The sequence below is a fragment of the Pseudophryne corroboree genome, chromosome 5 (assembly GCF_028390025.1).
Source record: "Pseudophryne corroboree isolate aPseCor3 chromosome 5, aPseCor3.hap2, whole genome shotgun sequence".
Classification (NCBI taxonomy): Eukaryota; Metazoa; Chordata; class Amphibia; order Anura; family Myobatrachidae; genus Pseudophryne; species Pseudophryne corroboree.
This window is the reverse complement of record NC_086448.1, coordinates 412,566,109-412,579,322: the sequence shown is the minus strand read 5'-3', so window position 1 is coordinate 412,579,322 and position 13,214 is coordinate 412,566,109. Positions and strand designations below refer to the sequence as shown.

At 43.3% G+C, this 13,214-nt stretch overlaps 1 protein-coding gene across 1 annotated transcript in view; it reads left to right on the top strand.

The window, feature by feature from the left end:
• RECK (reversion inducing cysteine rich protein with kazal motifs) overlaps positions 1 to 13,214 on the top strand; it is a 424,990-nt gene that overhangs the window by 111,844 nt on the left and 299,932 nt on the right. The window contains exon 4 of the mRNA XM_063922771.1: positions 7,506 to 7,542. Coding sequence (XP_063778841.1) covers positions 7,506 to 7,542 — 37 coding nt within the window. The remainder of the gene's footprint in view (positions 1 to 7,505; positions 7,543 to 13,214) is intronic.

Sequence of the window (13,214 nt, the reverse complement as noted above, 5' to 3'; positions counted from 1 at the left end):
TTTTATTTTGTTTTTTGGCAGCTCTCTTTCTTTGTTCAACAATTTGATAGTCGGCTATTAAAAGCCAGATGAACAGGAAGTCGCTACCAGCCAGCGGTAAAATTTGGCATAAGTGGTCATTGTGGGGCACCTTCCTTTGGAAAGATGGCGAATGTGTCCTTCCCCTGCGACTGGACAATGGTCGTTCCCCTGCGGGATCATCCATGTTTTGCCAGTGTAAGGAGTGGTGGGCACTGCACAATTTGGGTTATGCAGTTAGGAGGTGGTTGTTCAGTCCCCTCAGTTTTTTTATGGTATAGAATTATTGACAAGAGCTGGCATTTGGTAGCGTCTTTCTTTTGCCATTCTCCACAATCATAATACAAAATCAGGTCGGCAATTCAATAAATACCAGTTGACCTTTAAATCTAGCAGTTGGTGTCTCTGTCTTTATTTGCAGTTTGTTAAGATAGCTTAATTATATGGTAAAGTGTCATCAATAAAATAATGGACGCCTTATAGTTTATTTTTTATCAATTAGCAAAATTCAAAGTGAATGAACAGTAGAGAAATCTAAATCAAATCAATATTTGGTGTGACCACCGTTTGCCTTCAAAACAGTATCAATTCCTAACTTGCACACATATACACTTGCACACAGTTTTTGAAGGAACTCGGCAGTGAGGTAATCCCAAACATCTTGTCCTGCTGCAGACTAAAATTTGAAGTCACTCAAACACCTCCCTGGTGGTATTACATGATGGATAAGTACCTTCCTGTATTTCTCAGTATTGAGGACACGTTTAATCCTGACCAAATCCCCAACTCCATTTGCTGAAAAGCATCTCCAAAGTTGCAAGGAACCTTCCCCATGCTTCACTGCTGCCTGCAGACACTCATTATTGTACCGCCCCGCAGCCTTCGGCAAACAATCTGTATCCTGTTACATTCAAATATTCATGGAAGAATTGTGCCCAAAAAGCCATTCTGTACCTTCAACGTCTGTACAGACTTCTCCAAACAGTAGATGGGAGTACCTGGGTCCCACTGGTTTCTGCCAGTTCTGTGCTGGACATTTTCTGATATCGAAGGGAAGTAAGCATGATATGAATCTCGGTCATTTACTAAGAAGTGCAAAGCAAAAAAACACAAAACACTGCCGTGAAAAATTACAACTCGTAAAAAAGTCCTAAAAAAAAACAGACCTGCTTTTTTTTTCCGTGATTTGAGATGCATGCAGGGATCCATGAGATCCGTGCATGTATATCAGTGGGAAGGGGTGGGAAAGTGCTTATTTTTGCCAAAAAAATTGCGTGGGGTCCCCCCTCCTAAGCATAACCAGCCTCGGGCTCTTTGAGCCGATCCTGGTTGCAGAAATATGGGGAAAAAAATGACAGGGGTTCCCCCATATTTAAGCAACCAGCATCGGGCTCTGCGCCTGGTCCTGGTCCCAAAAATACGGGGGACAAAAAGAGTAGGGGTCCCCCGTATTTTTAAAACCAGCACCGGGCTCCACTAGCTGGACAGATAATGCCACAGCCGGGGGTCACTTTTATACAGCGCCCTGCGGCCGTGGCATCAAAAATCCAACTAGTCACCCCTGGCCGGGGTACCCTGGGGGAGTGGGAACCACTTCAATCAAGGGGTCCCCCCCCCCCAGCCACCCAAGGGCCAGGGGTGAAGCCCGAGGCTGTCCCCCCCCATCCAATGGGCTGCGGATGGGGAGGCTGATAGCCATTTGTGATAATGAAAAGATATTGTTTTTAGTAGCAGTACTACAAGTCCCAGCAAGCCTCCCCCGCATGCTGGTACTTGGAGAACCACAAGTACCAGCATGCGGCGGAAAAACGGGCCCGCTGGTACCTGTAGTACTACCACTAAAAAAATACCCAAAAAAACACAAGACACACACACCGTGAAAGTATAATTTTATTACATACATACACACATACATACATACTTACCTTATGTTCTCACGCAGGTCGGTCCTCTTCTCCAGTAGAATCCAAGGGTACCTGTTGAAGAAATTCTACTCACCAGATCCATGGGTCCAGGCTCCTCGGCAAATCCAGGGTTAATCCACGTACTTGAATAAATAAAAAAAAACGGTGTCCCGACCACGAACTGAAAGGGGACCCATGTTTGCACATGGGTCACCTTCCCACGAATGCCAGAAACCCACTTTGACTTCTGTCTAAGTGGGTTTCTTCAGCCAATCAGGGAGTGCCACGTTGTAGCACTCTCCTGATCAGCTGTGTGCTCCTGTCCTCACTGACAGGCAGCACACGGCAGTGTTACAATGTAGCGCCTATGCGCTACATTGTAACCAATGATGGGAACTTTCTGCCCTGCGGTTGACCTAAAGTGACGTCACCGCTGAGCAGAAAGTTCCCATCATTGGTTACAATGTAGCGCATAGGCGCTACATTGTAACACTGCCGTGTGCTGCCTGTCAGTGAAGACAGGAGCACACAGCTGATCAGGAGAGTGCTACAACGTGGTGCTCCCTGATTGGCTGAAGAAACCCACTTAGACAGAAGTCAAAGTGGGTTTCTGGCATTCGTGGGAAGGTGACCCATGTGCAAACATGGGGCCCCTTTCAGTTCGTGGTCGGGACACCGTTTTTTTATTTTTAACAAGTACGTGGATTAACCCTGGATTTGCCGAGGAGCCTGGACCCCTGGATCTCGTGAGTATAATTTATTCAACAGGTACCCCTTGGATTCTACTGGACAAGAGGACCGACCTGCGTGGGGCCATAGGTAAGTATGTATGTATGTGTGTATGTATGTAATAAAATTATACTTTCACGTTGTGTGTGTCTTGTCTTTTTTTGGGTATTTTTTTAGTGGTAGTACTACAGGTACCAGCGGGCCCGTTTTTCTGCCGCATGCTGGTACTTGTGGTTCTCCAAGTACCAGCATGCGGGGGAGGCTTGCTGGGACTTGTAGTACTGCTACTAAAAACAATATCTTTTATTTTACAACAAAGGCTATCAGCCCTCCCATCCGCAGCCCATTGGATGGGGGGGGACAGCCTCGGGCTTCACCCCTGGCCCTTGGGTGGCTGGGGGGGGGGGGGACCCCTTGATTGAAGGGGTCCCCACTCCCCCAGGGTACCCCGGCCAGGGGTGACTAGTTGGATTTTTGATGCCACGGCCGCAGGGCGCTGTATAAAAGTGACCCCCGGCTGTGGCATTATCTGTCCAGCTAGTGGAGCCCGGTGCTGGTTTTAAAAATACGGGGGACCCCTACTCTTTTTGTCCCCCGTATTTTTGGGACCAGGACCAGGCGCAGAGCCCGATGCTGGTTGCTTAAATATGGGGGAACCCCTGTCATTTTTTCCCCCATATTTCTGCAACCAGGATCGGCTCAAAGAGCCCGAGGCTGGTTATGCTTAGGAGGGGGGACCCCACGCATTTTTTTTTGTGATTTTACATTGTTTAATTAAATTTAAAAAAAATAAGAACCCCAGCACGGATCACACAGATCCGGCCGAGATTGATTGTAAAAAAAAACGGCAGTGTTTTGCTAATCACTGCCGTAAAAATAGGTAAAAAAAAACGAATTACATCGACATCGGAAGCAAAGAAAAATACGAATACGACAGCTTAGTAAATCCATCGTAATCAATTCAAAAAGTTGCAGTTTTACACTGTCGATGTCATTCGTGATTGAACTTTGACCTATTTTCGGAAATTACGAATCTTAGTAAATATACCCCATTGAGTCTGTCTGGGATAACATGTAGAAACAGAAGGATTTGAGCAAGCCTACATTCACAGAAGATCTGTGGTTAGTTCTCTAAGATGGTTGGAACAACCTCCCTGCCGAGTTTCTTCAAAAACTGTATGCAAGTAAAGAATTGATACCGTTTTGAAGGCAAATGTCAATTTCATTTAGATTTCCCTACTCTTCATTCACTCTAAATTTTGTTAATTGATAAAAAGAAACTATTAACACTTCTATTTTTGAAAGCATCCTTTCTTTGCAGCATTTTTTCACACCTGCCTAAAACTTTTGCACAGTAGTGTGTGTGTGTGTGTGTGTGTGTGTGTGTGTGTGTGTGTGTGTGTGTGTGTATATATATATATACATATATATATATATATATATATATATATACACACACATACATACAAAAAAACTTTCTCATATGCTTTAGAACAGGCATGTCCAAACTGCGGCCCTCCAGATGTTGTGAAACTGCATATCCCAGCATGCCCTGACACAGTTTTTGCTGTCAGTGAATGCTAAAGCTGTGTCAGGGCATGCTGGGATTTGTAGTTGCTCAACAGCTGGAGGGCCGCAGTTTGGACATGCTTTCTTTAGAAGCAACACCTAACAGGGAAACTAGAGAAACTGGAGGGCGCTGTGACTTCAAATACAATGGATTATAAAGAAGTCCATATAGAGTTTCAGAAACAAATGTTCAGGTGTTCAAATAGATTCCAGCTTGATTGTAACCCTGACCTGGGACTGTTGTTGAATTGAGCTTGAGCCACCAAATAAGTATACTCGACCAAACTAGTGCCGTGATGCTGTTAATTGCCTTAGGACGTGTGCAAACAGCCGGCATTTAAGTTGGAGAATTCTGGCTTCTGCGACTAAAATACGCGGCTTAAGGTGCGTTAACTGGCATCTCCCGACTAAGGGCCGAATTCAGACCTGACTGCAGCAGCAAAATATTTCTCTAATGGGCAAAACCATATGCACTGCAGGTGGGGCAGATGTAACATGTGCAGAGAGAGTTAGATTTGGGTGGATTATATTGTCTCTGTGCAGGGTAAATACTGGCTGCTTTATTTTTACACTGCAATCTAGATTTCAGTTTGCACACACCCCACCCAAATCTAACTCTCTCTGCACATGTTATATCTGACTCACCTGCAGTGCACATGGGGGGTCATTCCGAGTTGTTCGCTCTGTAAATTTCTTCGCATTGCAGCGATTTTCCGCTTATTGCGCATGCGCAATGTTCGCACTGCGACTGCGCCAAGTAAATTTGCTATGCAGTTAGGAAATTTACTCACGGCATTACGAGGTTTTTTCTTCATTCTGGTGATCGTTGTGTGATTGACAGGAAGTGGGTGTTTCTGGGCGGAAACTGGCCGTTTTATGGGAGTGTGTGAAAAAACGCTACCGTTTCTGGGAAAAACGCGGGAGTGGCTGGAGAAACGGAGGAGTGTCTGGGCGAACGCTGGGTGTGTTTGTGACGTCAAACCAGGAACGACAAGCACTGAACTGAACGCACTGGCAGAGTAAGTCTTGAGCTACTCAGAAACTGTACAGAGATGTATTTTCGCAATATTGCAAATCTTTCGTTCGCAATTTTGATAAGCTAAGATTCACTCCCAGTAGGCGGCGGCTTAGCGTGTGCAAAGCTGCTAAAAGCAGCTTGCGAGCGAACAACTCGGAATGACCCCCATGGTTTTGCCCATTAGAGAAAAATGTTGCTGCTGCAATCAGGTCTGAATTAGGCCCTAAGTGTAGGGTGCGATGCAGACAAATGAATAGCTCTGGGACCTCCTTCCACACGCACACTTTAGGAGCCCTTGAGGTTTTTATCCACTGAATAATTAAGCTTGAGCCATAAGTAAGTAAGCTTGTGTTCATCAGCTAACCTGTTGAAAATAGTGTTAATTTTCCCAAACACACTTTTTTCCAGCTTATAAGAAGTAGATTTATACTTTTTCATGTCACTTATTTTCTGCTATTTTCTCTTAAAAAGTACAAGAGACATGTTACCTTTTATGTTGCTTTGCTTTTAAAAGAGAATATTTATTATCAGTTATTTATATAGTGCACACATATTCCGCAGCGCTTTACAGAGAATATTTGGCCATTCACATCAGTCCCTGCCCCAGTGGAGTTTACAGTCTATATTCCCTACCACATGGACACGCACACACTTACACACTAGGGTTAATTTTAGTTTGGAGCCCATTAACCAACCAGTATATTACCTTTGTTATACTGGGATGTGGTATAAAAAGCTACACTGTCTAGACAGACAGTCAGTAGGTCGACAGGTACAAAAGGTCGACAGTGGTTAAGATTGACAGTTACAAAAGGTTGACAAGGTCAAAAGGTCGACACATATTTTTTAGGATTTTTTTTGCCACAACTTGCATATTTTATGTTCTGTGACCACCATCAGTAGGACCATGGCAGGCTCGATTCGCTAGTGACAATTTGGGCAAGGTGGCACGCTCCACTACCGCTGCACTCACCACAGGTTACTATTGTTAATCTTAGTCCACATGGATAATAAATAAAGCAAATGTATGCCAATCCAGTTTTTTTCAGAGAGTGGAGCAAGTGAGTAGGAACATATACTTTGGAGGATCAGGTAGCATAAATGTTGGACATGGGTCGTTCTTGGATCATTTTTGTAATTGCCTGTACCTTTTAAAAAGGATCTTCACCTAAAGAGCTCACACTCGTAAGGGTGAGGTGCTATCCTAACATCGCATCCTTCATTTTGTGTCATCTCTTCTAGGGGTAGACTATTCCACCCTGGGTAATCCTACACTGAGCGCCCAAGATGGCTGCCGCACTTGGTACCTTGTGAGGGTGGAATACACAACCCTTGTAAGATATTACCCAAAATGCCTGCACCTGTCCTGTATTATGCTTACTATGTGCTTAAGGTTTTCTTTTATGTCTGTGTGGCTTATCTATTGTTGTATTACTCAAATCCTCTGTATCATGTGCATTGTTTTTGATATCTGTAAAGCGACTTGAGTCCTGTTGGAGAAAGAGCGCTATATAAATAAAATTATTATTATTATTATTATCCTTCAAAATTGAACAGGTCGAATTGTTGCCAACTATGAACTAATATCAACTATATGTATCATGTGTTATAAAATTATGATATCAGTTTCCTGAATATTTAATTATCTGGCGCAACATTCAGTGACCATTTGCAAAAAGGTATACTACCTATTAAGAATGTATTAGCGCACCTGAGGTATATATATATATATATATATATATTTATTATTATTATTTTTTGTTTATTATCTATTTGACCTCCACTATCAGGGGACTACCTAAAAAGGTGCAGCTTGGTTTTGACGTTATTAGCACGGCCAAAAGGGAATTTCTTTTTGATCTACTATATATGTGTATATATATATATATATATATATATATGTATATATATAGTTACATATCCACTGAGAGCACTGCTATTTCCATTTTACTGTTGTGTTTTCTGTGACTGACTCCCTCTTTTAGCAGCTGCTTGGTCAAACTACCCTAACCGCACCTAGATAAAGCCATTTTTAATTCTCTTTTTTCAAAGTAATGAAGTTATTTTTGTGATCTGTTACATTTTCCCCACTATGTAATGTTAAATTAGATACAGGTCTGATCTTTCTTCAGTCAGATAAATTATACAGTTGTTAATGAAGAATTATGGAATTAGTGGTGCATTTTAAACAATGTAAAAGATACTATATATGCAGCTGCTTATTCATGCTTCAAAAATATTAATATTAAATTATGGCTTATTTGTAGACAGAAATTTGGAACTGCATGAATTCTTCATTACCAGGTAAGATTACAAAATGTACAGTTTTGTTGGCTCTAATATGTGTCTTAATATAATTGTAGTATTATCTCTTTTTATAAAATATTGAAGAAAAGTAGACTTATGTAGCCCATACACTTGTGAGATATGGCATAATTACAATCCTTCGATTTCGACCGCATCTGTGAGAGAAATCTAAAGGATTGCGTGCACATTTAAGGTACCATGCGAGGCAATGCCCGGGCACGCTGCTTGATTATCACGTCTCATGATAGTATGTGCTGCACTTAATAGTTATCGCATTGCAGTGCGATTGCATGTGTTTTTAAAAACACATGCTATATATCGCACCGCGATGCGCAATGGGCACCCGCCGGAAGCGGCCAGAGGCCAATCCCACTCTGCAGTGACGTGCCCATCACGTGATTACCATGCGATCGCATGGTAATTGCTTTGGCAGTTCAGGTGCGATTTCATGGCACCTGAACTGCTGGTGCGATGCCCCTCAGTATCACGTTGCGGGGCATCGCACAACTGTATGGGCACGATAAGGGGGGCATTTATGAAAGCTCTAATAGTAATAAAATTGTGAGAGATAAAGTACCAGCCATTCAACTTCTGCCCTACATTTGAGCTGATTGATTGGTACTTTATCACTCACAATTTTATCTCTCTCCAAGCTTTGATAAATACACCCCTAAAACATTTTATAAGTTACTTTTATTGCATTGAATTGACTATATAAAAAAATAATAATTCAGATATGTGTAGCAAAACTTTGGATGTCCCTGGAGATTTTGTTTAAATAAAACAAACATTTATCTAGTTTTATGATGTTGTGACTTAGGTAAAGAGTATTTACACCCTGTGAAATTTTTCATTTTCTTTTCTTATATTATGGAAACAGAGTGTGTTTGTTACAGGAGTCTTTACCACAGATCAACACAAAATGTTGTAATGTCAAGTATATAAATAAACAGGACAACTCTAAAGATTTTTCTTAATTTCAAATGATACCAGACAATTATACAAATGTACACTGATTGTTTTAATTACTTTACAGGCACTTCTGATGACAACCATTTTGTGGCCATTGCCATTTCAAACAAAGTTGATTTAAAACAAACAAACAAACAAACAAACAAACAAACAAAAGAGCAGTTGGAGGGATGCCAGGTGGGGCTGATGATAGAGGAGATCTGGGTTACACCACTGAACAGGGTGGAGCAGATAAAAGAGAAGAGGGAGATACTGCAACAAGCAAACTGGATGGAACTTGTGGTTCCACGCGCTTAGGCCCTCATTCAGCTTGCAGCGCACAATAAAAAAATTGCAATGGATTGATTTTTGTAATTCTTTGCATGTGCCGCGGCCGCACCGTGTGTGTGTGCGCGCAGTCAAAGTGCGGTTGCATCCCAGAAGGATGTAATAGCACTTTGATTGACAGTGGCAGACATAGGGGGGGGCGGCGTTGCGGGGGACATGGCAGCGAAAACAGGGGTGGAGTCGGATAATTTTTGTGGCGGCAGCGTGACGTAACATGTAGCCGTTTTTACAAAGAACATGGAAGCGGTGTGCCTGCCTTCACAGCCAGGTTGCAAAGGAAAGAGGCATCCACAGTTGCTGCGAACGGAATCTAATCGGCCCCCAGCATGCGATAGAAACAGTTGATTCTGCTTTTTTAGCAGAATCTGCAAACCAACCTAAATAGGGTCCATAATCCCACTGATGTGAGAGCTGTTATTGAGTATAGTACATTGGGGAAATAAAACCATATAGGTGTCCCCAAGCATTCATTGTTGTGGAACAAACATTTTTTGGGGTACAATTATATACAGATCAGCGCTGCAATGTTGCTCTCTGACAGCTAGTTGTGTTTACACTTTGATGGCTCCAACATGCACACAAAGGCTTAGACGTGACCCGCATTACCAGCATTCACATCATTTACAGAGTATTCATCAAATTACATAGTGTTCTGGACATTGGTAGTTGGGTTAAAGAACCCTTCATTGCTTAAATGGATATTTGAAGAGTGCTATCAGAATGCATGTTATGTTAGGATTATGTGAATATATGCAGTTTTGTGAATTTTGTGTGTATAGAATTTGTCTTAAACATTTTGTAGTTTTCTAGTGATAGTTCATTAGTAATAAACAGGGTTGGACTGGCCCACCGGGTTACAGGGGGAACCCCCCGGCGGGCCCCACTGCCTGGAGGCCCATCACCTCCTCTAGGGATCAGGTTCCACACCGTGCACTTGAATTATACATTATTCATATGTTAACATTTTACTGCACAACAGTATGGTGTATTCTCTACAGTGCATTGCTGTTATTGATCTGGTACATTATGATGTATGCCCTAGAAATATTTACTGTATAATTGTATATATTTATCAAGGGGCCCAGATCATGCACTCACTAATGGCTTGCCAAACCTCTGGAGATTGGCCACATCCCTAAACGTGGGCCCCTTCAAATACATTCCCCCGATGTACCCTTCATGCCACAGTGCGACACTTGTAATAAGAGGGACTATTTACTAAGCCTTGAACAGAGATAAAGTGGAATGAGTACCAGCTAATCCGGTCCTAACTGCCATGTTACAGGCTATGTTTAAAAAAATGACAGAAAGGAGTGGCTTGTGCTTTAACTCCATCCACCTTATCTCTGTCCAAGGCTTAGTAAATAAACCGCAAAGTTGTGGTGGATAATAAAACACTGGAGCAATTCAACATTGCTCCAGTACGGAGACAGCTGTCCCTGCAATCCCTATCACTGCTACTTCTCCAGTCAGACTCAGCAGTGCTAGTGTGCATACATGAACTTTAGTTCACACATGCACACTAAAGAGCTCGATGTTTGGAGAAGGGAACCAAACAGAGGAGGAGGAATCCAAATGGATCCTCCTTCACAACCCAGGGACTTCTTCTGATAGGAACGAGCAAGGCATTAAGAATAGATGCCATCTGAAAATGGCACCCGTTCTTGCAGTTATATACACTGCTCAAAAAAAATAAAGGGAACACTTAAACAACATAATGTAACTCCAAGTCAATCACACTTCTGTGAAATCAAACTGTCCACTTAGAAGGAACACTGATTGACAATCAATTTCACATGCTGTTGTGCAAATGGAATAGACAACAGGTGGAAATTATAGGACATTAGCAAGACACCCCCAATAAAGGAGTTGTTCTGCAGGTGGTGACCACAGACCACTTCTCAGCTCCTATGCTTTCTGGCTGATATTTTGGTCACTTTTGAAAGCTGGCGGTGCTTTCACTCTAGTGGTAGCATGAGACGGAGTCTACAACCCACACAAGTGGCTCAGGTAGTGCAGCACATCGAGGACGGCACATCAATGCGAGCTGTGGCAAGAAGGTTTGCTGTGTCTGTCAGCGTACTGTCCAGAGCATGAAGGCGCTACCAAGAGACAGGCAGCAGGACCCAGCAGCAGGACCGCTACCTCCGCCTTTGTGCAAGGAGGAACAGGAGGAGCACTGCCAGAGCATTGCAAAATGACCTCCAGCAAGCCACAAATGTGCATGTGTCTACTCAAACGATCAGAAACAGACTCCATGAGGGTGGTATGAGGGCCCGACGTCCACAGGTGGGGGTTGTGCTTACAGACCAACATCGTGCAGGATGTTTGGCATTTGCCAGAGAACACCAAGATTGGCAAATTCGCCACTGGTGCCCTGTGCTCTTCACAGATGAAAGCAGGTTCTCACTGAGCACATGTGACAGACGTGACAGAGTCTGGAGACGCTAAGGAGAACGTTCTGCTGCCTGCAACATCCTCCAGCATGACCGGTTTGGCAGTGGGTCAGTAATGGTGTGGGGTGGCATTTTTTGGGGGGGCCGCACAGCCCTCCATGTGCTCGCCAGAGGTAGCCTGACTGCCATTAGGTACCGATATGAGATCCTCAGACCCCTTGTGAGACCATATTCTGGTGCGGTTGGCCCTGGGTTCCTCCTAATGCAAGACAATGCTAGACCTCATGTGGCTGGAGTGTGTCAGCAGTTCCTGCAAGTTGAAGGCATTGATGCGATGGACTGGCCCGCCCATTCCCCAGACCTGAATCCAATTGAGCACATCTGGGACATCATGTCTCGCTCCATCCACCAACGCCACGTTGCACCACAGACTGTCCAGGAGTTGGCGGATGTTTTAGTCCAGGTATGGGAGGAGATCTCTCAGGAGACCATCCGCCACCGCATCAGGATCATGCCCAGGCGTTGTAGGGAGGTCATACAGGCACGTGGAGGCCACACACACTACTGAGCCTCATTTTGACTTGTTTTAAGGACATTACATCAAAGTTGGATCAGCCTGTAGTGTGTTTTTCCACTTTAATTTTGAATGTGACTCCAAATCCAGACCTCCATGGGTTAATAAATTTGATTTCCATTGATAATTTTTGTGTGATTTTGTTGTCAGCACATTCAACTATGTAAACAAAGTATTTAATAAGAATATTTCATTCATTCAGATCTAGGATGTGTTATTTTAGTGTTCCCTGTATTTTTTTGAGCAGTGTACTTCAAGATTATGTATTTTCGAGTTTGATGAATTGGGAAATAAGCAGATCTACATAATAGTGTACGGGAACCACATTTCTGCTTTTGGGATGACAGGTAAGCAGGAGATTTCTGTGAAATCTCCAGCATTACCTATTTAATGCATGGAGCAAGTAATTTTTTACAAATGTAGGTGAACATTTATATTTTCATCTACTTTTAAGGATAATGAATAGGCCATCTGGACACAATAATTTTCATTCATCATTCTTTGTAATATTGCTTGATTTCCATCAAGTTTGATGAGGATAATTGATAAATAGAAATTAAGGACTGCTTTCAATGGGTCACTATAGAAGTTAATGTAAATTTAAGCCACTCCTTGTTTACAAGTTTTCTAGTGCCTTAGGTAGGGCAGTGGCGTCATAAGGCAGGTGAGGGGGGTGTGGCCCGCACCCAGGTGTCACCTACTGAGGTGTGTCACTAAAATGCCAACTCCTGCTCAGCGACAGTAACAATACGGGTGTGGTATGGAAAGTAGATAGCAACTAGGTCGACAGTGTCATAGTCGACAGGGTTTCTAGATCGACAGGGTCTCTAGGTCGACATGTTCTAGGTCGACAGGTCAAAAGGTCGACATGAGTTTTTAATTATTTTTTTGTGTCGTTTTCTTCGTCCAGTGACCGGGAACCCCAATTAGAGAACCGTGTCCCCTCACATGGCTTGCTTCGCTCGCCATGCTTCGGCCAAGGTGCCTCGCTCCACTACCGCTGCGCTTGGCACAGGTTACCGTTCCCAATTGTAGTCCACGTGGATCGTTAAGTATGAAAAGGTTCAAAAAAGGAAAAAAATCATGAAAAACTCATATCAACCTTTTGACCTGTCGACCTAGAACATGTCAACCTAGAGACCCTGTCGACCTAGAAACCCTGTTGACCTAGTTACTGTCGACCAATAGTGGTCGACCTAGATAGTGACAACCTAGTTACTGTCAATGTAGAGACCGGATCCAAACAATACGTGCAGCACCTGGCCCCTGTCACCTTGTAGGAGTTGGCAATGCAGCCACAGCACCCCAACAGTATCCCCCGAATACCCGGAATATCAAAAACGGAGGTTCGGCCTGTAAGGCCACGCTCCCTTTCAGTAAGCCACAACCCTCCCATAAGA